Below are 22,615 nucleotides of genomic sequence, written 5' to 3' on the forward strand. Positions count from 1 at the left end.
TGGAAACTAATAAAAATGTAACATTTGAACAGTTGGCCAAAAATAACATACCAATGTCCAAAATATTCTGATAGGTAGATGCATTTTTTAAATTCATTCATTTGCTGAAATTTAGGGAAAGACCAAGAAGGTAGAAAGAAGAAAAGGTTTTGCTTTAGATCATCTAGTTTCCTAAATTGCTAATTTAGTTTCAAATGGTGATTGTAAATTCTTTTTTTGTTTGTTTGTTTTATTTAACTTCAAGTTAGTTAACATACAGTGTATTATTAATTTCAGGAGTAGAATTTTGTGATTCATCAGTTGTATATAACACCCAGGTCTCATTACATCAAGTGTCCTTCTTAATGCCCACCACCCAATTACCCCATTCCCCCACCCACCTCTGCTCCAGCTATCGTCAGTTTGTTCTCTATAGTTGAGTCTCTTATTGTTTGTCTCCCTCTCTGTTTTTATCTTATTTTATTTTCCTTCCCTTCACCTATGTTCATCTCTTTTGTTTCTTAAATTCCACATACGAGTGAAATCATTTGGTATTTGTCTGACATTTCGCTTAGCATAATACATTCTAGTTCCATCCACAGCATTGCAAATGGCTAGATTTCATTCTTTTTTATGTCTGAGTAACATATCCATTCATCAATCAATGGACACCTGGGCTCTTTCCATATTTTGGCTATTGTGGAAAGTGGTGCTATAAACATTGGGGTGCATGTGCCCCTTCGAATCACTGTTTTTGTATCCTTTGGATAAATACTAGTAGTGCAATTGCTGGTTATAGGGTAGCTCTCTTTTTAACTTCTTGAGGAACCTCCATATTGTTTTCCAGAGTGGCTGCACCAGTTGCATTCTCACCAACAGTGTAGGAGGGTTTCCCTTTCTCTGCATCCTTGCCAACTGTTGTTTCCCAAGTTGTTAATTTTAGCCATTCTGACTGGTGTGAGGTGGTATCCCATAGGGGTTTTGATTTGTATTTCCTGATGATAAGTGTTGTTGAACATTTTTTTTTTATGTGTCTGTTAGCCATTTGTATGTATTCTTTGGAGAAATGTCTGTTCATATCTTCTGCCCATTTCTTGACAGGATTTTTTATTTTTGGGTATTGAGTTTGACAAGTTCATTATAGATTTTGGATAGTAACCCTTTATTTAATATGTCATTTACAAATATCTTCTCCCCTTCCATTGGCTGCCTTTTAGTTTTGTTCATTGTTTCCTTTGCTGTGCAAAAGCTTTTTCTCCTGATGAATTCCCAATAGTTCTTTTTTGTTTGTTTGTTTGTTTCACTTGCCTCCTGAGACGTGTCTAGAAAGAAGTTCCTGTGGCCAAGATCAAAGAAGTTGCTGCCTATGTTCTCCTCTAGGATTTTGATAGATTCCTGCCTTAAATTTAAGTCTTTCATCCATTTTGAATTTATTTTTTTGTGTGGTGTAAGAAAGTGGTCCAGTTTCATTCTTCTGCATGTGGCTGTCCAGTTTTTCCAACACCATTTGTTGAAGACACTGTCTTTTTCCCACTGGATATTCTTTCCTGTTTTGTCGAAGATTAGTTGACCAGAGTTGAGAGTCAATTTCTGGGTTCTCTATTCTGTTCCATTGACCAATGTGCCTGTTTTTGTGCCAGTACCATACTGTCTTGGTGATTACAGCTATAAAATACAGCTTGAAGACCAGAATTGTGATGCCTCCAGCTTTGGTTTTCTTTTTCAACATTACTTTGGTTATTTGGAGTCTTTTCTGGTTCTGTACAAATTTTAGAATTCTTTGTTCTAACTTTGGTTATTTGGGGTCTTTTCTGGTTCTGTACAAATTTTAGAATTTTTTGTTCTATCTCTGTGAAAAATGCTGGTGTTATTTTGATAGGAATTGCATTGAATATGTAGATTACTTTGGGTAGTATAGACATTTTAAGAATATTTGTTCTTCCAATCCATGAGCATGGAGTGTTTTTCCATTTCTTTGTTTCTTCCTCAATTTCTTTCATAACAGTTCTATAGTTTTCAGCATACAGATCTTTTACATCTTTGGTTAGTTTGTCCCTAGGTATCTTATGGTTTTTGGTGCAATAGTAAATGGGATCAATTCATTGATTTCTCTTTCTGCTGCTTCATTGTTGGTGTATAGAAATGCAAAGGACTTCTGTGTGTTGATTTTATATCCTGCGACTTTGCTGAATTCCTGTATACGTTCTAGCAATTTTTTGTTGGAGTCTTTTGCATTTTCCACAGAGAGTATCATGTTGTCTGTGAAGAGTCAAAGTTTGACTTCTACTTTACTGATTTCGATGCCTTTTATTTCTTTTTTGTTGTCTGATTGCTGAGGTGAGGATTTCCAGTACTATGTTGAACAACAGTGGTGAGAGTGGATATCCCTGTTGTTTTTGTGGCTTTAGGGGAAAAGCTCTCAATTTTCCCCCATTGAGATAATATTAGCTATGGGTCTTTCATGTATGGTCTTTAGGATGTTGAGGTATGTTCCCTCTATCCCTACTTTGTTGAGGGTTTTTATCAAGAAAGGATGCTGTATTTTGTCAAATGCTTTTTCTGCATTTATTGAGAGGATCATATGGTTCTTATCCTTTCTTTTTTTAACGTGGTGTATCACACTGATTGATTTGCGGATGTTGAACCACCCTTGCAGCCTTTGAATAAATCCTTCTTGTTCATGGTGAATAATCCTTTTAATGTACTGTTGGATCTGATTAGCTAGTATCTTGTTGAGAATTTTTGCATCTGTGTTCATCAGGGATGTTGGTCTGTAATTCTCCTTGTTAGGTCTTTACCTAGTTTTGGAATCAAGGTAATTCTGGCCTCATAAAATGAGTTTGGAAGTTTTCCTTCCATTTCTATTTTTTGGAAATTTCAGAAGAATAGGTATTAATTCTTTAAATGTCTGGTAGAATTCCCCTGGGAAGCCATCTGGCCCTGGACTTTTGTTTGTTGGGAGATCTTTGATTATTGACTCAATTTCTTTGCTGGTTATGGGTCTGTTCAGATTTTCTATTTCTTCCTGTTTCCGTTTTGGTAGCTTATATGTTTCTAGGAATTTATCCATTTCTTCCAGAGTGCCTAATTTGTTTGCCTATAAATGCTCATAATATTCTCTTATAATTGTTTGTATTTCTTCAGTGTTTGTTGTGATCTCTCCTCTTTCATTCATGATTTTATTTATTTGGTTCCATTCTCTTTTCTCTTTGATAAGTCTGGATAGGGATTTAGCAATCTTCTTAATTCTTTAATGAACTGGCTCCTAGTTTCATTGATCTGTCCTACTGTTTATTTGATTTCTATATCATTGATTTCTGCTCTAATCTTCATTGTTTCCCCTCTTTGGATATAGGCTTCATTTGCTGTTCTTTTTCCAGCTCATTTAGATGTAAGGTTAGGTTATGTATTTGACACTTTTCTTGCTTCTTGAGGAATGCCTATATTGCTATATACTTCCCTCTTAACACCACCTTCTCTGCATCCCCAAGATTTTTAACTGTTGTGTTTTCATTTTCATTTGCTTCCATGTATTTTTTTAAATTTCTTCTTTAATTTCCTTGTTGGCCCATTCATTCTTTTCTCTCTTTTTTTAAGATTTTATTTATTTATTTGAGAGAAAGAGCGCTAGAGGGAGAGCGAGAGAACACAAGCAGGGGGAGCGGCAGATGGAGAGGGAGAAGCAGGATCCCCACTGAGCAGGGAGCCCCATTTCAGGGCTCCATTCCAGGACCCTGAGATATGAACCGAGCTGAAGGCAGACGCTTAACTAGTTGACTGAGACACTCAGGCGTCCCTCATTCATTCTTCAGTAGGATATTCTTTAACCTCCTTTCATTTGTGGCCTTTCCAAATTTTTTCTTGTGGTTGACTTTGTTTCATAGCATTGTGGTCTGAAAATATGCATGATATGATCTCCATCTTTTTATACCTGGTTGCGTCCTGATTTGTGACCCAGTACATGATCTCTACTGGAGAATGTTCCATGTTCACTCAAAAAGAATTTGTATTCTGCTGCTTAAATGTTCCGAATATATCTATTAAGTCCATCTGGTCTAGTGTGCCATTCAAAGCCCTTGTTTCTTTGTTGATCTTCTGCTTAGAAGATCTGTCCATTGCTATTAGTTGGGTATTAAATTTCCCTACTACTATTGTATTGTTATTAATGAATTTCTTTAGGTTTGTTATTAATTGATTTATATATATTTAGTTGCTCCCAAGTTAAGGGCATAAGTATTTACAGTTGTTAAATCTTCTTGTTGGATAGACCCTTTTATTATGATATAGTGTCCTTCTTCATCTCTTATTACAGTTTTTGGTTTAAAGTCTAGTTTGTCTGATATAAGCTGGCTACTCTGGCTTTCTTTTGATGTCCATTAGCATGAGAGATGGTTCTTCACCCCCTCACTTTCAATCTGGAGGTGTCCTCGAGTCTAAAATGAATCTTTTATAAGCAGCATAATGATGGGTCTTGTTTTTTCATTCATTCTGATAACCTGTCTTTTGTTGGAGCATTTAGTCCATTTACATTCAGAGTAATTATGGAAAGATATGAATTTAGTGCCATTGTATTACCTATAAAGTTGCTGTTCCTATAGATTGTCTCTGTTCCTTCCTAGTCTTTGTTACTTTTATTCTCTCTTTCCACTCAAAGGTTCCCCTTTAATATTTCTTACAGGGCTGGTTTAGTGTTCACAAACTCCTTTAGTTTTTGTTTGTCTTGGAAACTTTTAATCTCCCCTTCTATTCTGAATGACAGCCTTGCTGAATAAATTTTTGGTTATATATTTTTCCCACTTTAGACGTTGAATATATGATGCCAATCATTTCTGGCCTGCCAGGTCTCTATGGACAGTGTTGCTGCTAGCCTTATGTGTCTACCCTTGTAGGTTAAGGATCTTTTCTCCCAAGCTGCTTTCAGGATTCTCTTTTTTTTTTTGCTAGTTTCACTATAATATGTTGTAGTTTTGTTGATTTCACTATAATATGTCTGTTTTTGTTGATTTTGAGGGGAGTTCTCTTGCCTCTTGGACTTGAATGCCTGTTTCCTTCCCCAGATTAGGGAAGTTCTTAGCTATAATTGGTTCAAATAAACTTTCTGCCCCCTTTTCCCACTCTTCTTCTTCTGGGACTCCTATGATATGGATATTATTTTGCTTTATGGAATCACTGAGTTCCCTAAGTCTACACTGGTGATCTAATGGCTTTCTTTCCCTCTTCTTTTCAGCTTCATTATTTTCCATAATTTCCTCTTCTATAACACCTGTCCTCTCCTCTGCTTCTTCATTCCTTGCAGTGATTATATCCAGTCGGTTTTTCATCTCAGCTATAGCATTTTTTATTTCAGCCTGACCAGTTTTTAGGTCTTTTACCTCTGCAGCAAGGGTTATCTGTTGTCTTCAATGATTTTTTTTTAAAGACCAGCTAGTAGTTTTATAACTGTTGATCTAAATTCTTGTTTAGATATATTGCTTATATCTGCTTTGAGCAAGTCCCTGGCTGTGGTATCTTCCTAACCTTTCTTTTGGGGAGAATTCCTCTGTCTTGTCATTTTGGCTAAGTTTCTATCTTTTGCGTGTTATGAAAGCTTCTTTGTTTCTTGCACCTCAGAGTAATGATAATTTTTTTTTAAAGATTTTATTTATTTATTTGACAGAGACATAGCAAGAGAGGAACACAAGCAGGAGGAGTGGGAGAGGGAGAAGCAGGCTTCCCGCTGATCAGGGAGCCGGATGTGGGGCTTGATCCCAGGTCCTGACCTGAGCCCAGGGCAGACGCTTAGCTGCTGAGCCACTCAGGTGCCCCCAGAATAATGATATATTAAAAAGAGGTCATATTTGGGCACTTGGGTGGCTCAAATGGTTAAGCATCTGCCTTCGGCTCAGGTCATGATCCCAGAGTCCTGGGATCGAGTCCCGCATTGGGCTCCCTGCTCCACGGGGAGCCTGCTTCTCCCTCTGCTTCTCTCTCTCTCTCTGTCTCTCATGAATAAATAAATAAAATCTTAAAAAATTAAAAAAAAAAATTAGAAAGAGGTCATACTTTCTCCAGGGCCTGGAACTTTGGGAAGTGTTTCTGGTGTATGCTGTGTGTATTCTGCTATTGTGTTCTGGCTTTTTTTTTTTTTTTAATTAATTTATTTATTTGACAGAGAGAGAGAGAATAAGCAGGGGGAGCAGCAGAAGGAGAGGGAGAAGCAGGCCCCCACTGAGAAAGGAGCCCGATGTGGGGCTCAATCCCAGGACCCTGGGATCATGACCTCAGCTGAAGTCAGACGCTTAACCCACTGAGCCACCCAGGTACCCCTAAAAAGAAAAGAAAAGAAAGAAGCCTGATCCAAAAAAGAAACGAGAAAGAAAGGAAATGAAAAAACAAACTCACAAACAAAAAAAACTGTAAGTCTGATTCCAAAGGAAAAAAAAAAGAGTAAAAGAAAAAAAGATATATATAGCCTGGTCTTATTTCCAGCAGAACTGAAGGGGACGCCGTGAGGCAACTCAGTACACTTGGTGCATGTGGTGTGCTGCCTGAGTTGCTCTTCTTCAGAAGAGGCCTACTGCGCTGGTTCAGTTAGTCCTGTCCTCAGTAAAAAAAAAAAAAAAAAAAAGCACTTGCCAAGCACGGGGTGGGTGGGGTTTGACGAAAGCCACTCCCACCTTCCCTAGGGGCTGCTGTGTTGTTCTCTGCTGCCTGGCTGTGTTGGTAGTGGGGGTAAAATGGCAACATCGCACTCTCTCCTTTTGGTTGGGGGCTCTCACACTCCCTGCTGTTCAGGAAGCCCTCACGGAAACGTGAGGGCCATCAGCATGCGTGGCGCCCAGCTGTCCTGCTGGCACCGCTGGGATACAGAAGTCCAAATCTTAAAGTAGTGGCACCACTCTGGTCTGCTTCCTCTTCTGGATTAGAGGCTTGCTGCTCTCTGACTAGTGCTCTTTGTCACAAAAAAAAGTTCCCCACCTGTGCAGTCTGCAGATTCTATGCTTTGCCAACATGAAAAGCAGCAACCAGGTTATCCAGCCTCTGTGCACACTTTTGTTTGCTGCCGATGAAAGGCCATCTGCTGGTGCCTGCAGTGTCTTTTGTCCTTGGAGAGGATATATACCCTCTTCCAAATGTACTCTAGGAACGGGAACAATCTTTCCCAGTGCGACCTCTGAGATCCCTACTCCACTTTGTGCATGCTCCTGGGCCAAAGCAGTTCTCTCCAGGAGCACAAGCTACAGCAACTCTCCGCAAAAGTCACACACTTCCAAAAGCTCAGAATCTGAGCTATATTCACTGTTTGCTAAAAACCTGCACCACCCAGGTCCCCCAACTCCCCAGGCTGTGGTCTGAGAGGTTTTCTTCTTGTGCAAACCCAACGCCCCACTCTCTCAACCCTTCTCGACCTCTGCCCCTTTCTCTCCTGTGGAAAGAGTTCCCTCCGTCTGCAGCATGGCAGTTTTCCTCTTTCCCAGTTCACTTCCACACACCCTGCCCCTGCCATGTTGTCTTCCTCCAACCGTAGAAATCCTTCTAAAAATCCTCAGATCGATTTCCTGGGTGTTCCAAGTGATCTGACCTCAATACAGCTGTATTCAAGAGAGGAGGAAAGCCCCTAGTCCCCCTACTTCTCCACCATCTTAACTCCTCCTCCTTGTAACTTCTTACGTGTTCTTTGTGGCTGTTTCTGATTCCTGTCCCACCAAACAACAGAAACAAAAAAATCATCAATAAGATCTATTCCCAAGGTATATCCCCAGGAAATACCCAGAAATGTATTTGTCCAATATCATATAGATCCAATCAGCAAACTTAACAACATGAAGTATATTTATTCATTCATCATACAATAAATAATTGCTGAAATATGTTGGCAGGTAGGGGAAGAATAGCTAAGGATGATAAAATTGAGACAATAATAATTTATTGTGAGGCTTAGATCTTGCAAGAGTTTTATAAACATTAGCTGCTATAATAATTATTTTTAATAAAGCATTGATATTGATTATTATATTAATTATTTTAACAATTTTATTATTTTGCTTTGCATTTGAGAAGGGAGATCAGAAGTAGAAAGGGAAGATGGAGGCAGTATGGGATGGGAGGGAAGAATAGAGTAAGGAGAAAAGGAGGAAAGATAGTGAGAGCTAGTGAGGTAGCAAGCTAGAGGGAGAGAGAGACTGAAAGACAAAGAGAGATTGAGATCAAGCTGCTTCATAAGGTTTCCACAAGCTATTATTGTACAATTATTATTCATAACTGGTTTTACCTAGACAAGCAAGAAAAGAAATAAAAAGGTAGGCAGTCTTGGGGCAATGTGAATTGTCTTTCTGTTGCTGTGATGGTTTGTTTTTGTTTCATTACTAATTAGCACAATGCACTAACCAAACATGCGAAATAATACTTTCACACTATTTTAATTTTATAAGATGACATGTCCCCCCTCAATATTCTACTTCTCAGCTTGATGCAGAATTTCACTATTTTAGATAAGGTCAGCCTGCCATGTTTCTGGAGCTATTCATTTTACAATAGCTAAATTTCATAATTGGTTATGGCTTTGAAAAAGTAGAATTTTGGAAGATATTTCATTTGGAAGATAGGTATGTTGGACTGCAGCTGGGCCCAGAGGAACTTTTCAGGGAGAAAATGAGCAGGAAGGGCATATATACTTTTTCTCTCTTCCCTCCCCCTCTGTACATTTTTAGCATACAAATATTACAACTGCTTGCCCATGAAACAGAGCATTCTTCTATTTTAGTTTATTTATTAAACCTAATCAATTTCAAAGTGGAATATTATTATCAACTCAATGACAAAATAAGATTTAAAATGAGAAAAAAAAAACAGGGTTATTTTGATTATTGCTGAAATGGCATGGCATTGGAACAATATTATTTCTCTGGAACCTCCTCAGTGATGTCAAATTTCATATTGCAGATTAAGCAGATAAAGAGTAGCCCTGACGATTAAATTAGCAGAATACAGTTCTAAAATTTCTAATGACTTAAAAACATATTGAAACAAAATAATTTAATCAAAAAGCTTTTAAAAGTTACATGTGGAGGGCCATAATGTAAGTGGCTTTCAAAGATCATGGGTGAGGTACATGTTTCCCCAGGGGTAGGGGCGGGGGGCTAAAATATAGTCTTCCACTCCCACCCCCAGGGGTAGTTCTAATACACAGGATATAGCAAAATTGTGGAGTGGTATAGGGAAAATAAAAATATTTCGAAGATAATTTGAAGATATTTGGAAGATAATTTGTTCCTCCCTCCCAGATTGAGAACAAAGATCATGAAGATTACACATTTTGAAATTAAATACAAGTGGATACAATCCCAGTACAATCATACAAATTGTTTATCCTAGTTCAAGCCAATTGAATTTGATTGCCTCATTTTCTTTAGGTATAAAATGGTAATTGCAACAAATGCCTACCTCAGAGGTTGTTAACATAAACAATGATGATTAGTTTTTAACTAAAATTTCTGAGCATTTACCATGTGCCAATCATTGTGCTAAAGCACTTTACATATATACAGTTAGGATTGTAGGAGCTAATGCAAGTTAAAATACCTAGTAGCATGACTAAAATATGGTAGGCACTAAGTTGTTAGTTTTTTTCCTTTCAAGTGCTATACAAATAGGTATTACAAATAAACACAAATATAAATAAAGCTAAATAAGACAAAGAAGCTGCCTTTAGTGAACACATATACTAGTGGTTAGACAGAATTGCAAATGGATAAAGACAACACCATGTAGTAAGTGCTATTATATTGATAAGCAAAAAGATTAGAGAAAGCACAGAGGAGGAAATACAGACAATGGTATTCCAATGTACCACTTCTGTCTTTCCTTCTTCTGCCTTCTCTTTTTCTTCATCTCTTCCTATCTTCGATCTATTATCTCAACAAATGTCCAAAGTTATGAGTGAATGCAACTTTATTGTGGAACATGAGAAAACATTCCAATTCCTTTCACCTTCATTACCCTACCAAGATTTTATCCCAAAGCTGCTATAAATTGGCATAAGAAACATAACGGTTTAGCTCTTTTTATCTTTTTAAAATTTAGTACTGTCTTCCTGTATGCTATATTGTGGGTGAAAGTTATACCAGGAGATTATGTATGTGAGCTACAGAAGCCTTGGTGCACAATGGTGTGGAAAATCTCTTTTAATTAATGGATTTATTATCTACCTTGAATACCATAAAGAAACTTATTAGCAAATAAAAACAACAAAAACTCCAAAAACCTCCCAAATATGTGTTTATACCAGTGATCCTCCACCTGTGACTCTGGTGTTAAATGCCTCTTTTTGGACATCTTTACCATTTCCCTCTTATCTACATGTTTAGAGAAAGCCTGATGTAATGAGGCATAACACAGTAGTTCATCACAGAAGTACCCCTTACATTATATAAGGCATGTATAAAGATGAGAAAGAAAAAGACTCTAACATTTACTTAACACCCAAAATGTCCTAGATACTCAAATGTGATCTCATACAATATTATGTTTCATCTTCCCAAACACCTTAAAATTTTGGTGTGTGAATCAATGAGTAAGACAAGTTATATTCTCAGCACTCCATTCTTTTCTTTCCTGTCATCCATCATTTTATTCTAGAGAAAAGAAAATCCTCAGAACTTTGCCCTAGGCATGACTGACTTTCTTTCCCAATGATGCCATCTGCTTGATAGAATCAGAGTACTCTGTTTATATTTGTTTGTTTGTTTGCTCCCTTGAATCTCTGTAGACCATACTAGTTGCCTGCTTTCTGTTCTCATATTCCTCATCCCTTCACCAATATCACCTCAGGCAGAGTTTTCAGTGCAACTTGAATATCTTTCTAGAAGTAGTTTTTAAACCTTAGCAGAAGCATCATTTTTAGCATACAAAAATATTACCTGAAGAGCTTGTTAAAAATTCAGGTTTCTGGAAGTCATCCTCAGAGATTCTGATTCATTTGATATGGACTGGAATCATGGAATCTAAAATTTTAGCAAGCACTGTTGGTTACTGTAGGAGGTTCTTAGCCCTTGGAGAAACATGATTCTAGGCTGGGGGTAATCTTCTCCTCAGCTTCATTACTATCGCCTTTAGCTAATGGGACATTTCTGTCATTTCCTTAAAGGCTTCAGCACTAGGCCATCAGTCTTCTTTTCCACAAAATGCCCTACCATTATTCTTAGGAAAATTGACATCTATTTTGATGAGTCTTCTAGTACTGTAGCCAAATCCCTTTTGATCACAATCTTTAAAAGTTATATTTCAGATTTTGGCATCATCTTGAATTGTTCTAACATTTTACATTTTTACTTTTGAAAACATATTAAAACATTTAATATTTTCATATTAAAACATTTAACCCTAACTTTCTTACTTTCTAACTTTTAATAAATTATTTGTTACTTCCACTAGATAATAAAGTCTTCAGTCTTTCTAACTGCCCTTATTTATCCAACCATAATAGAAACCTCCAGTTATTCCATGCCTACTTTGTGTTAGGCCCTCAACTCAATATTTAATTGACATCATTTTGCAAATATCCCGTGAGATCGTTATTATTAACTTCATTTTACAGATGGAAATGAGGCTCAATGAGATTAAATAATATATTCAAGGATACATAGTTTATAAATAAAAGAAACTGGGTTTAAAACTATTTTTGTATCACTGTAAAACTGTTACACTGACTGACATAACTTTCTTATTCAACTTAGATAAAATGGTCAAGACATTAGTTTTTCTTGACTCCTCTAGACTTTCCATGGTACTCATCCATTCTTGCCTATATATATCTTTACTTAACTATGCCTTTTATCTGGAATGCTTTTTAAAATTGATGAATAAATAAAGATCCCCAAATCTTCTTTTTTTGTATTTGAAACCATTTTATTTTTCTTTCCATTTAGCACTTGTCATAGACTTCTGTGAGTTATTTATATATGTCTTTCCCCTAAACCAGATTATGAACTCCTGGAGCAGGAAGCAGGGTGTAATAGGAAGACCTCTCTCTGTAGAGTTGGCTTACCTTGCTACAAATTAGAGTTCTGGCACTTACTGATCATATGATCTTGATAAGATACTATGTCTCTGGTCCTCAATTTATCATCCATCAGAATTCATATTTATCACACAGAGTCATGGTGAGAATTACCTAATGTCTTGTATTTGATGTGGCTCGAATAACAACTTGAATATAGTTGGCACAATAAATTCTGAACTATATTGTCCTTGACACTTTTTCCTGCCTCTTACCCCAATACTAATTAGTAAAAAGGAGGTCACATTTATTCATATAGTGGAAATGTAGGAAAAGTCAGCTATAGCAGGAGCCGTAAAAATAATGGTCTGTTGTTGAGTATGAGAGAAGACCTACATCTCAAGCCCATTGTTAAGCTTAATCCTTAAAAGGATATGTCTATTTAAATTAGCCTTGACTTACTTGCACAGTACTTTTTTTTTTTAAAGATTTGATTTATTTATTTGACAGAGAGAGACAGCGAGAGCAGGAACACAAGCAGGGGGAGTGGGAGAGGGAGAAGCAGGCTTCCCGCTGAGCAGGGAGCCCGATGTGGGACTCGATCCCAGGACCCTGGGACCATGACCTGAGCCGAAGGTAGATGCTTAACGACTGAGCCACCCAGGCGCCCTTGCACAGTACTTCTTAAATTAAAAAAATAAATTAATAAATGAGGTTTTGACTTTATGAAGTTGAGGAAAATCTCTCTAGTTTAACCACATTTCATTCAGTATATTTATCTGAGTCAGTAAGAGCTAGAGGATTTATTTTTAAGTTCTATATTTGTATCTTTTTTCCAACAAAATAAATACATATGTATAAATCTATTATATCAGTGCCAGTCAAATCTCTACAGGAATTTGAAATGTTTTCCCATAACTGATCATGTTCAAGTACTTGCAAAAGTCAGCCCAGGGTATCTCATCACTAGTGTCAATGCTGATTTATCATTTTGGGCCAAATTAACACAGAGAATCAACTATTTCCTAAATTATAAATTAATCACTTGAAAAAGCCTTATTAACCCACTGATAATTTCATATAAACTATATTATACATGGATAACTTTAATTCCCAGTTATGTGAACCTTGTATATTTATTATAGCTGAAAGTTTTTGTGAAAAACATGTCATTTGGTTACGGCTTCACACCTGTTTTCCAAGTAAAATAGAGGAAATTCTTTGTCGCGAGTACATTAGATGAATAATGCAGGTAAAAGTCAACATGGCTAATTGGCCTACATGGAACTTTTCCTCAGTTAGACAGTTAACTTAAACTGACCCTCCAAAATGCATATAGTTTCTCAATGCCAGATTCAATTTCTCCAGAAGGTTGCTTGTGTGTTTAAGGGTCTTTTCTGAACATTTTGTGTCTCCCAAGGTTGTGACTATGCCAGATTATTTTTCTCTTGTTATCATGATACAAAACCCACTGAAAGCTTAAAGGCAGTATTACCCAGTGTTATATGCTTGTTCAGGGGCAGAATGATACTCAGTTCCATTAAGGGACAGCCTTTCAATGTCGAGAGACCAGAAGGTTTGTTAAAATTGGACTTATCCTAGTAGTTCAAAAAGAACAACATGGCCAATATTCTACCACCATTTGGGAAGAGAAATCTTGCTTTTTGTTGCTGGCATGGCTTACAAGAAAGACCTAATTCCAGGGAAGATTATTCAGATCAGTAACCACTTGTATTCAAAAGTCAGCCCTTATTTGCCTCTCTTTTTAAACTTAAACAATGGGAGCATGCAAGTCATTTTTTAAGGAGATAAGATATTTGCATTTTAGGGGCTATATGAATGGTCAAGAAGGGGTAACCTTATATTTTAAGGCTTAACATGTCTGGTAACATCCAAGATTCTATGGGTTGTGTTTTTAAATATAGGTATATCTAAAAACAAGATAATTAATAAAGATACTTATACCAAGAACTAATAACTCTGAGAACTTTACCTAAATATGTGCCTTAGTTCTGCAAGTTCTTTTTCTTTGATCCGCAGGTCATCTTCTAATCTTTCTATTATAATAACGTAAGATTCACTGACTTTCTTCTTCCATTCATCTAGTAAAGAAAAACAAATGGGACTGATTCATAGCTGTGCTTTGCAAACTGTAGACACAGATCATAACATACAAGTAATTAAAACTCAGGTTTTTATTCTAAATTCTACAATACTTAATTTAAATTACTGATTGTAAGCTTAAAATACAGATGTTTATATCTAAAATGCAATCATATTGAATTGTAGTAATTAAGAACCGATTTGATATTGGATAATATATTTACATAAAAGAATGTATTTGACTTATTTCATTTGATTTTATTGCATTTTAATTATACCAATCTCTAGTTCCTAGACAAAAGTTTTTAGGTTTCAAATACTAGATTTTTAAGATATAATTCTAAAATCTCTATATTCAGCAGTATTCCTAGGAACATTTTACCTAACAATGAATACAGTTTTGTAAGAAATTTTCTGTTTTCTCTAAAAATCTTTCAGAGAAAAATAATTTGAGTTCAGGTAATCTTCTCAACAGTTTCATATAATACATTGTCATATCCTCCGTGTAAAAATTAACAGATACTCCAATGATATGTTAATTATCTATAACTACTATTGAACCATGTTACATTTGAGGATATAAGAATAATTACCTGTGCAAGTTTGGGTTGGTCTAGATTTATAATTTCCCATTTGTTAGAAGTTTCTTCTTTTCCTCAGTGCAGTTCCTCAGGTTACAAGATTCCAAGTTCAAGTGCAATGACAGTCCAGTTGAAAAATATTTTGATAGTCTGGCTAAAAATAAGCTGACTGCCACATGGAATGTCATGCAACAATGACAAAGAACAAAACACTTTGTGCTTTCAAGAGTGAAATCATAAAGGGAACTAATCAGTCTGTTTAAAAACAGCTGTATCAAAAATAAATAGTAAATGTTTCAATAGGATTATTTACCTTCATCAACTGATTATCTACCCATGCATAGGTTCATGGGCCATTTCTTTAATAGGTAAATCTAGAAAGTGGTTCAGTTACATCTGAGGTTCACAAACAGCTATTAAAACTATCTAGAGCTTCTTTCTAATCATTTTCCCCTGAGTTAAAGTAATGTCAGTTGGAAAAGAGTGACTGGTGATAGAATTCATCTCTCTATATAAATAATGGGAATCCACATCCTATGACATGCTACTAATAGAAATAAATGTAAGTTTTGCCTATATTAGAAGTACAAAATTATAAGAAGAAATTCTCAACATAGACCATGATTAAATTTTACCATGTGTTGATTATGTTGAACACCATCATAGATAAAATCTAAGACATGGAGTTCTACAAATGGCAATTCATAAAATAAGAATGACAAGAACAAGATTGTGAATAAGACTGAATGCTTCCTGTGTGATGATACTCGTCTGAGTGCTTTATATACATTTTGTCATTTATACCTCATACGTTGCAGGATTCTGCAGGGTATATATTATTCCTATATAATGGATGAGAAAATCCAGGTTTGCTAGTAGGTGGAGGAGTCTGGAATCAATTCTAGGTCTATATATTTCTGAAGTTCAAGCTAGATATTATTATTGTTAAAGTCTCCCATTCTTCTTCTTTCATTCGCCTTCCATTTACTTTATGGGGGACATTTCTCTTGGCCTATGCATATTTCTCCTGATAGAAATGAACTCAGGGTATGATGTAGAAAAAATGGAAAACATAGGAAGAAAAGTTATCTGATTTTTAACTATGTATTTCTTTTGTATAATATAATTATACGTAGAAGATAAAGATTTCGATCTTGAAATTCAACTCCAGAGGACATAGTTTTAATGTAACAGGTATGAATTTCACATTTATTATAGTTGAATATTCAAACAGTTTTGTCTTTTTGAAGTAAATGCTAAGGCAAATTTAGGATTCCCCACACCTTTTTCTCAGCAAAGGTAATCTAAGTTCCATAGGGAGGGCTTCCATACCTATCAGATATAGCTAGAGAAGTAGATAATTTGACTTCATGGACATTTCTGTCCTCCCATAGATAAAACTCTCCTTTATCTCTCCTCATCAGTATATGCTGCCATGACTTTTGCTGTCTGCTATTCTGTGGGGGCCTCTGGTTACTTGTTCTATGCATTCTGCATTTTCCTTGTTTGAAGGCCAGACATCTCCAGTTGCACCCGCTTTCTCTTAGCAATTATTAGACACACATCCCCTCAAATCAGAAAGTCTTTGCTGTCCCCAGACATGCAGCCTTTAGGCTCATTGGCGCAGGCAGGTGACTTCCTCAATGCTTGGTATTGAAGACCAAGTATTCATTATAGTCCTGAACACCATACCGGGTAGTCTTCTTTAAGAGGCTTGCAGTCTCCCAAGGTGTAGCCTTGGGAAATAAGGCACAAGCTCTCCCTTCTCTCAAATTTCCCTAAAACAATCCATGGTTTCCATACTTTGAATCCAGAGGGTCAGAGATGGGAAGGACTTCAGACCTTCTTAAGGACACCTAAATCTATTTTTCCTGATCTTTCTTTTTCTGTCTCCACTATCTCAAATCTTACGCCAGTATGTGTATGTATGTGTGTGTGTGTATGTGTGTGTGTTTACTGCCTATACCACTTGAAAGAAAAACTAGTTCTTATATCATTTTGCATTATTTTTCCAATTTCCTGTTTAGGATATAAATTTGATGCAGTAATTTTTAGGATTTTTCCTTTTGATTTTCAAAAATATTTTTATTCTTTCAGAAAGGCTGGCTCTTACAAATGGAAGCTTTGATTTTCAAAAGCTACAATTTGTGCTGTCAGTTTGAAAATCCAATCAGCAACTTAACTGAATTTTGCTATACTCTGAAGCAATAAATTTTGTCCCTCTTCACCCCCCAAAAAAGTAGGATAACAGCATAAAAATTCAGGAAATGGTAATACCAATACCTAAAATATTAAATGTTATCAAACTATAACAATTTCCTACTTTCAAGGGAAATTTCTACAAGTCACTTTCATGAATTTGAGTTTAGGTCATGGGTTGAGGGCAGTGGAGTAATCCTCCTGCATGCCTTCTGGAAGGTGAAGAAAAGGCTGGAATAAGCAAATGACCCAGGATAACATCGCTTACTTTTCTTTCCTAAGGGATGTTGGAGGGAATCCACATGGAAGCAGGAAATATTTTCCTCACTACTGAGTATATTTCTGTAAAAATTACTTCTTTCTACGTTAAGTTGGTTAAATGCTCAAGATTGAATCCTACTCTTCCCAGTTCTGGACTTCCAAAAGTTCAAAAAGCAGGTTATCTCATCGATTATCAAAAACACAACCTAATTACAAAAGTGGTAACCTTCTCAAACTTTAGTGAGTGTAGATGCCACCTGAGGAGCTATGTAAAAAAAATAGAAATAGGGTTACATCCCTAGAAATTCTTTTTCAGTAGTTCAGTACTAGGGCCAACAAATCTGGATTTCAACATGAACACTTAGTGATTCTAATCACTCAGGTAGATGCTACCTGAGGCATACTTTGAGGAGCACCATTTTAAGACTGCTTAAAGTGAAGTGCCTACTTACCTGAAGGTTTTTGTGTCTTTGAATTCAATGTAAGAGAAGAGAGAAGAAAACATTGTGGTAAAGAGGAAAAGAAGTTGTTCAGATTCTCAGAGTTTTATCCTATGGTAATCACTAGGGCAACAGATGATTTGGCTGTGCATGTGAATCACAAAAATGCAAGTAACCAAGATGTCTTTTCATAGGTAATGAATAAATAAATTATACACACACACACACACACACATACATGCAATGGAAATTTATTCAGCAATAAATTAAAAATGAGTTACCAAGCCATGAAAATTCATAGAAGAATTTTAAATGAATTTTGCTAAGTGAAAACAATCAGTTAGATAAGGCTACATACTATATGATTGCAACTATATAACATTTTGGAAAAAGCAAAACTACAGAGACACTAAAAAGATCAGTGGTTGTTGGAGGAGCAGGGAAGGGAGAGGAATGAATAGGTGGAGAACAAGGATTTTTTAGGGTAGTGAAATTATTCTCTATGATACTGTAATGAATACATGGCATTATGCATTTGGAAAAACCCATAGGACTATACAACACAAATGTTAACTTTAGTTAATAATAATATATCAATATTGGTTCATCAATGGTAGCAAAAGTACCACAATAATTTAAGATGCCAATAACGGGAGACTGAGGGGGCTGGTAATAAAGAGTATACGCAAACTCTCTGTACTTTTTGCTCAATTTTCCCATAAATGTAAAACTTTTAGCAGAAAAGTCTACTGATTTTTAAAAATTAAGGGAAAATATAAAATAAATAAGACCCAAAATAGTAATTTCTCCCAAGACCATTTGAGTTTTTCAAGGCATATTTATAACTTATAAGGAAAAGCCTTCTCTAAAGAATATATAACTCATAGTAAGTATTTTTTTCTTTCACTTGTTTTTCATTCAAAATGTCACAGTAGATTTAAATCGTAAACACCTTAGTTCTTCAACTATTCCTTTTTTGACCAACCTTCATGTTCTATTGAATTGCCTAAATCTAATGTTAATGTCTCCATCTTTTCAACTGATTTATCAGACCACTTCAACACATACATAGATATGTTCTAATACTCTTTCAATAAGCCTATTTACATTCTTTCTGAATTCCTTTATTTTGGGTTCATATTATTTATTTATCCCAATCTACACTTGTGCATCTGCTATTTATATTTCATACTAGTCTCTTCATAAATATTTAAAAGGATGCTTTCAAGATGAAAAATACAAAAATTGACCTTGACACTTCTACCTTTATGATTCCAACAAATAAATTATAAAGAACATGTATCCTATGAAATCAAACTGATGCACTTGGAACAATTCTTATCAAATTTAGGAGTCTGAGTTCACTTACACTTAAAACCTAAATTGTTCTTTCACTGTAAATGAGTTCTTATTAATATGTTCCAAAGTTTAGGGAAGTTTAGATTGTTGATGTATTACATCTGGTTGACAAGCAATTAAGAGAATCATTGCTTTAAACAATAACCCAGAATTACTAATTGGTATACATTTAGACTTTCTCCTTATGTTTAATAAACATTAAATTCCTACTGTTAAAACAAAATTCTTTTTTTTTTTAAAGATTTTCTTTATTTGACAGAGAGAGAGAGAGAGAGAGAGCACAAGCAGGGGGAGTGACAGGCAGAGGGAAAGGGAGAAGCAGGCTCCCCACAGAGCAGGAGGAGCCCGATGTGGGACTTGATCCCAGGACCCGGGGATCATGACCTGAGCTGAAAGCAGTCGCTTCACCAACTGAAGCACCCAGGCACCCTAAAACACAATTTTCTAAAAGAAAATTTGTGTATTGTCTAAGATAAAACTATTCAATTAAAAATTATTTGATCAATTTCCTTTTAAGCATAAATTCTTGCATTTAAAGAAGCATAATTTGTAAGAGTCTTATTTATTAAACAAGTTTCCTTTCTTTTCCACTAGAATATCTAAAGTATGTTGGATGGAACTATAAATAACCACTATGAATCTGAACATTGCTGAGGTAATATTTAGATTAATCCTCAAAAATGAATAGGACTTGAGAATATATAAGAATGAAAGTAAAGGTAAAAAATCAATTTCACAGTAATTTAAACCAGGTGTTCTCAGTATTTCAAAATGTGAGGATATATTAAAGAAAATAGTATATTACTATTTTTGTTTTCAATATACTATGACTGCAAATGCAAAGATCTTAATTTTTCCTTTGCCTTCCTTTGTTGGGTAAACACGAAGTAAAGTTTATCAAAGAATCTAAATAAATAGTAATGAGTCACATCTCTGACATTGGCTAAAACTTTCTTTTCCAAATTATAGGGCTTCTTTCAATTGTCAGTTCAGTTCTTTATTGGTGGATTGATTCATTTATTCATTCAATAAGCATGTACTACGCTAAGCACTACCAAGAGCTAATGGGGGCCAGGGAGAGACAAGTAAACAGGCAATTGCAATAAAACATTTGTCCCATGATAGAGATATACATGATTGGTAATGAGAATGTACATATAATAAAGCCTAGATTCCACTTAGAAAAAAATATCGTTGGGGCATTAAAACCATCAGAATAATATAAACTTCACGATGCAGGCCATTTTTACTCTCCTTTTATCCTTCTTTCTCCCTTCCTGAGTCAACTGGCCTGATAAGGAAATAACACTATGTTATAATTATAGTTCAATTAATAAGTAATTATTATCTTTAGGCATAACACTTCTATACCTGAGATTTGTCATTTAAAAGTCAAACAAATAGGGGTGCCTGGGTGGCTCAGTTGGTTAAGCGACTGCCTTCGGCTCAGGTCATGATCCTGGAGCCCCAGGATCCAGCTCCGCATCAAGCAGGGAGTCTGCTTTTTCTTCTGACCCTCCCCCCCTCTCATGTTCTCTCTCTCTCTATCTCATTCTCTCTCTCAAATAAATAAATAAAATCTTTAAAAAAAATAAAAGTCAAACAAATAATCTATGGCCATACCACTCTGAATGCACCCGATCTCTTCTAAAGATCAAACAAATAAAGAAAAAAAGTAGAGGAGGGAAACAAATATAGTTCTACTTACATTGAGTTAGTTTTCTTTTCACTTACCAATTATCCACTTGTGGCGATTCCTCAAAATGAACAGAAAACTAATTTGATGTACGTTGGGCAAATTACTTAGGTTCAAAAAGTGGATTTATAAAACATGTGGTTGTTAGAAAGCCTGTGGAGTGATTCCATATGACCAGTTCTTTGCTTAGTCCCTCTAAGCAGAAACAATCTCAGTAGTCTGTCCAAGCATCTCTTCCTGTCTCTTCTTAGTGGAAGAATGGTGATAATAGGTATCATGTCATACACCCTCATGCCATCCTCCTGCAGTCCTATATCAGTACAGAGTGGTAGAAATTGTTAGAAGCACCTCCTTCCTACCCAAGGATTCCGCATTTTTCCCACAGTACAAACCCAGCCATTTAGGATCACCACCTTTTGAGAGCTAAAGCAAATGATGCAGATACTTCTAACTTGGGTGTCTCTGATGCCTAGGTTTATTAAGTCATGGCAAGAATATATGGGACTTAAATTCCAAATCTTGATTCTAATTGTTTAAGTTGGTTTATTATGTGATACCACTTCCTAACTGCTGCCCCGAGTTGCCCAAGTTGAGGTCTGGATCTGATTCAATGAGTAGTAATCTAAAATTCTTCTCTTTTTTACTATTCATATATGCAGCCAGAGGAGAAGTGACGGAGCCTGTGGGGAAGGGCTACAAGGCATGTGGAATCTGTGAGGGCCTTAGGCATATCAGAATGAGAGATAAATGCACGCCATAATGTATATACATTATATCTATTGTACATATATACATATATATATATAAAATCCAAAAGCAGCAAGAAAATAAAGCAAAGTGATTAACACTCTTAAGTCCTACTCTAAGTTAAGCCTGTAAGAATACAATACCTATTGTATTAAAACACTTATTACTTTGGATAGAATTAATGCCTTTATCTTTCCTGTTAGGCTGCAAGCAACTTAAAAACAAGAATTGTAGTTTTATTCATTTTTGCATTTGCAATAGCCTAGCACAGTGCCTGAGAGATATAAATTTAATTTTTTAAAAAGATTTTTTATTTATTCATTTGAGAGAGAGAGAGCTAGCTAGAGCATGAGCAGGGGGGAGGGTCAGAGGGAGAGGGAGAAGCACACTCCCTGCTGAGAGGGGTGCCCAACACGGGGCTCCATCCCAGGACCCCGGGATCATGACCTGAGCTGAAGGCAGACATTTAACCAACTGAGCCACCCAGGCACCCCAAATTTAGTTGTTTTGGATTGAATTGAATTGAATTCGACTGAACCAAACTGAATTGGAATGAACCAATTGAATTGAGTAGAATTAATCCTTTCATTAAGGAAAATACTGCTAACGTCTGGACAAGAGGTAAAGTGAATTTAGATGCAGACAAAACATGCAGCATTTTGAAATTCCATGCAAGGATAATTCAAACAATTTTTAATCTCTTTATTCTCATCATCTTCCTTTTAAATATTTACCTATATCTTAAGAGGTTGTTTTTTTTTTAATTACTTGGAGTTACTAGCATTTGTCATTTATACAAGGTATTTGATGATCTCACACTAATTTACAAATCAGACTTTCAGGGAGTTTTTAAACACTTCAGTTACCAGGACCTATTTATGATCAACTAAATCAGAAGCTGTCAGGGTTAGTCTCTTGAATTAGGAAAAAAAAACTCCAAGTGTTGGACATAGCTTGTCTATAAGTGTACAACAGGGTTCTTGCCTGCAAAGAATTGAAAACCTAATTTTGTATTTGAAAGTATAACTTACTCTACTAAGTAGTTTTTGATGGTGCCAAATGGATGGTGCAAAAAAACCCCACATACTATGCGACTTAAGAAGAGGAAAGGGTTACATTGGGCTGGCTACAGAAGTTTTGTGAGCATAGCATGATTTGAAATAGGTCTTGCTGCTTGAGGAGTTTTAACAAATCTTGGAACAGAAATGACTATTTTAAGCTTGAACATATGATAAAATGAGAGCTTGGACACAATTTAATCATATCATTTCAG

General features: G+C 35.8%; 1 protein-coding gene across 4 annotated transcripts in view; it reads right to left on the reverse strand.

The window, feature by feature from the left end:
• Nucleotides 1-14,836, reverse strand: part of LOC118019268 (serine/threonine-protein kinase TNNI3K) — a 306,409-nt gene extending 291,573 nt beyond the window's left edge. For all 4 annotated transcript variants that reach the window (XM_035018269.1, XM_035018271.1, XM_035018270.1 and 1 more), the window contains exons 1-2: nucleotides 14,653-14,836; nucleotides 13,950-14,058 (exon numbers count right to left, since the gene is read on the reverse strand). In XM_035018269.1, coding sequence (XP_034874160.1) covers nucleotides 13,950-14,058; nucleotides 14,653-14,692 — 149 coding nt within the window. In that variant the 5' untranslated portion in view covers nucleotides 14,693-14,836. The remainder of the gene's footprint in view (nucleotides 1-13,949; nucleotides 14,059-14,652) is intronic.
• Between the last annotated feature and the right edge of the window lie 7,779 nt (nucleotides 14,837-22,615).

Source organism: Mirounga leonina, unplaced genomic scaffold (genome assembly GCF_011800145.1).
Source record: "Mirounga leonina isolate KUSES-001 unplaced genomic scaffold, KU_Mleo_1.0 Mir_173, whole genome shotgun sequence".
NCBI lineage: Eukaryota > Metazoa > Chordata > Mammalia > Carnivora > Phocidae > Mirounga > Mirounga leonina.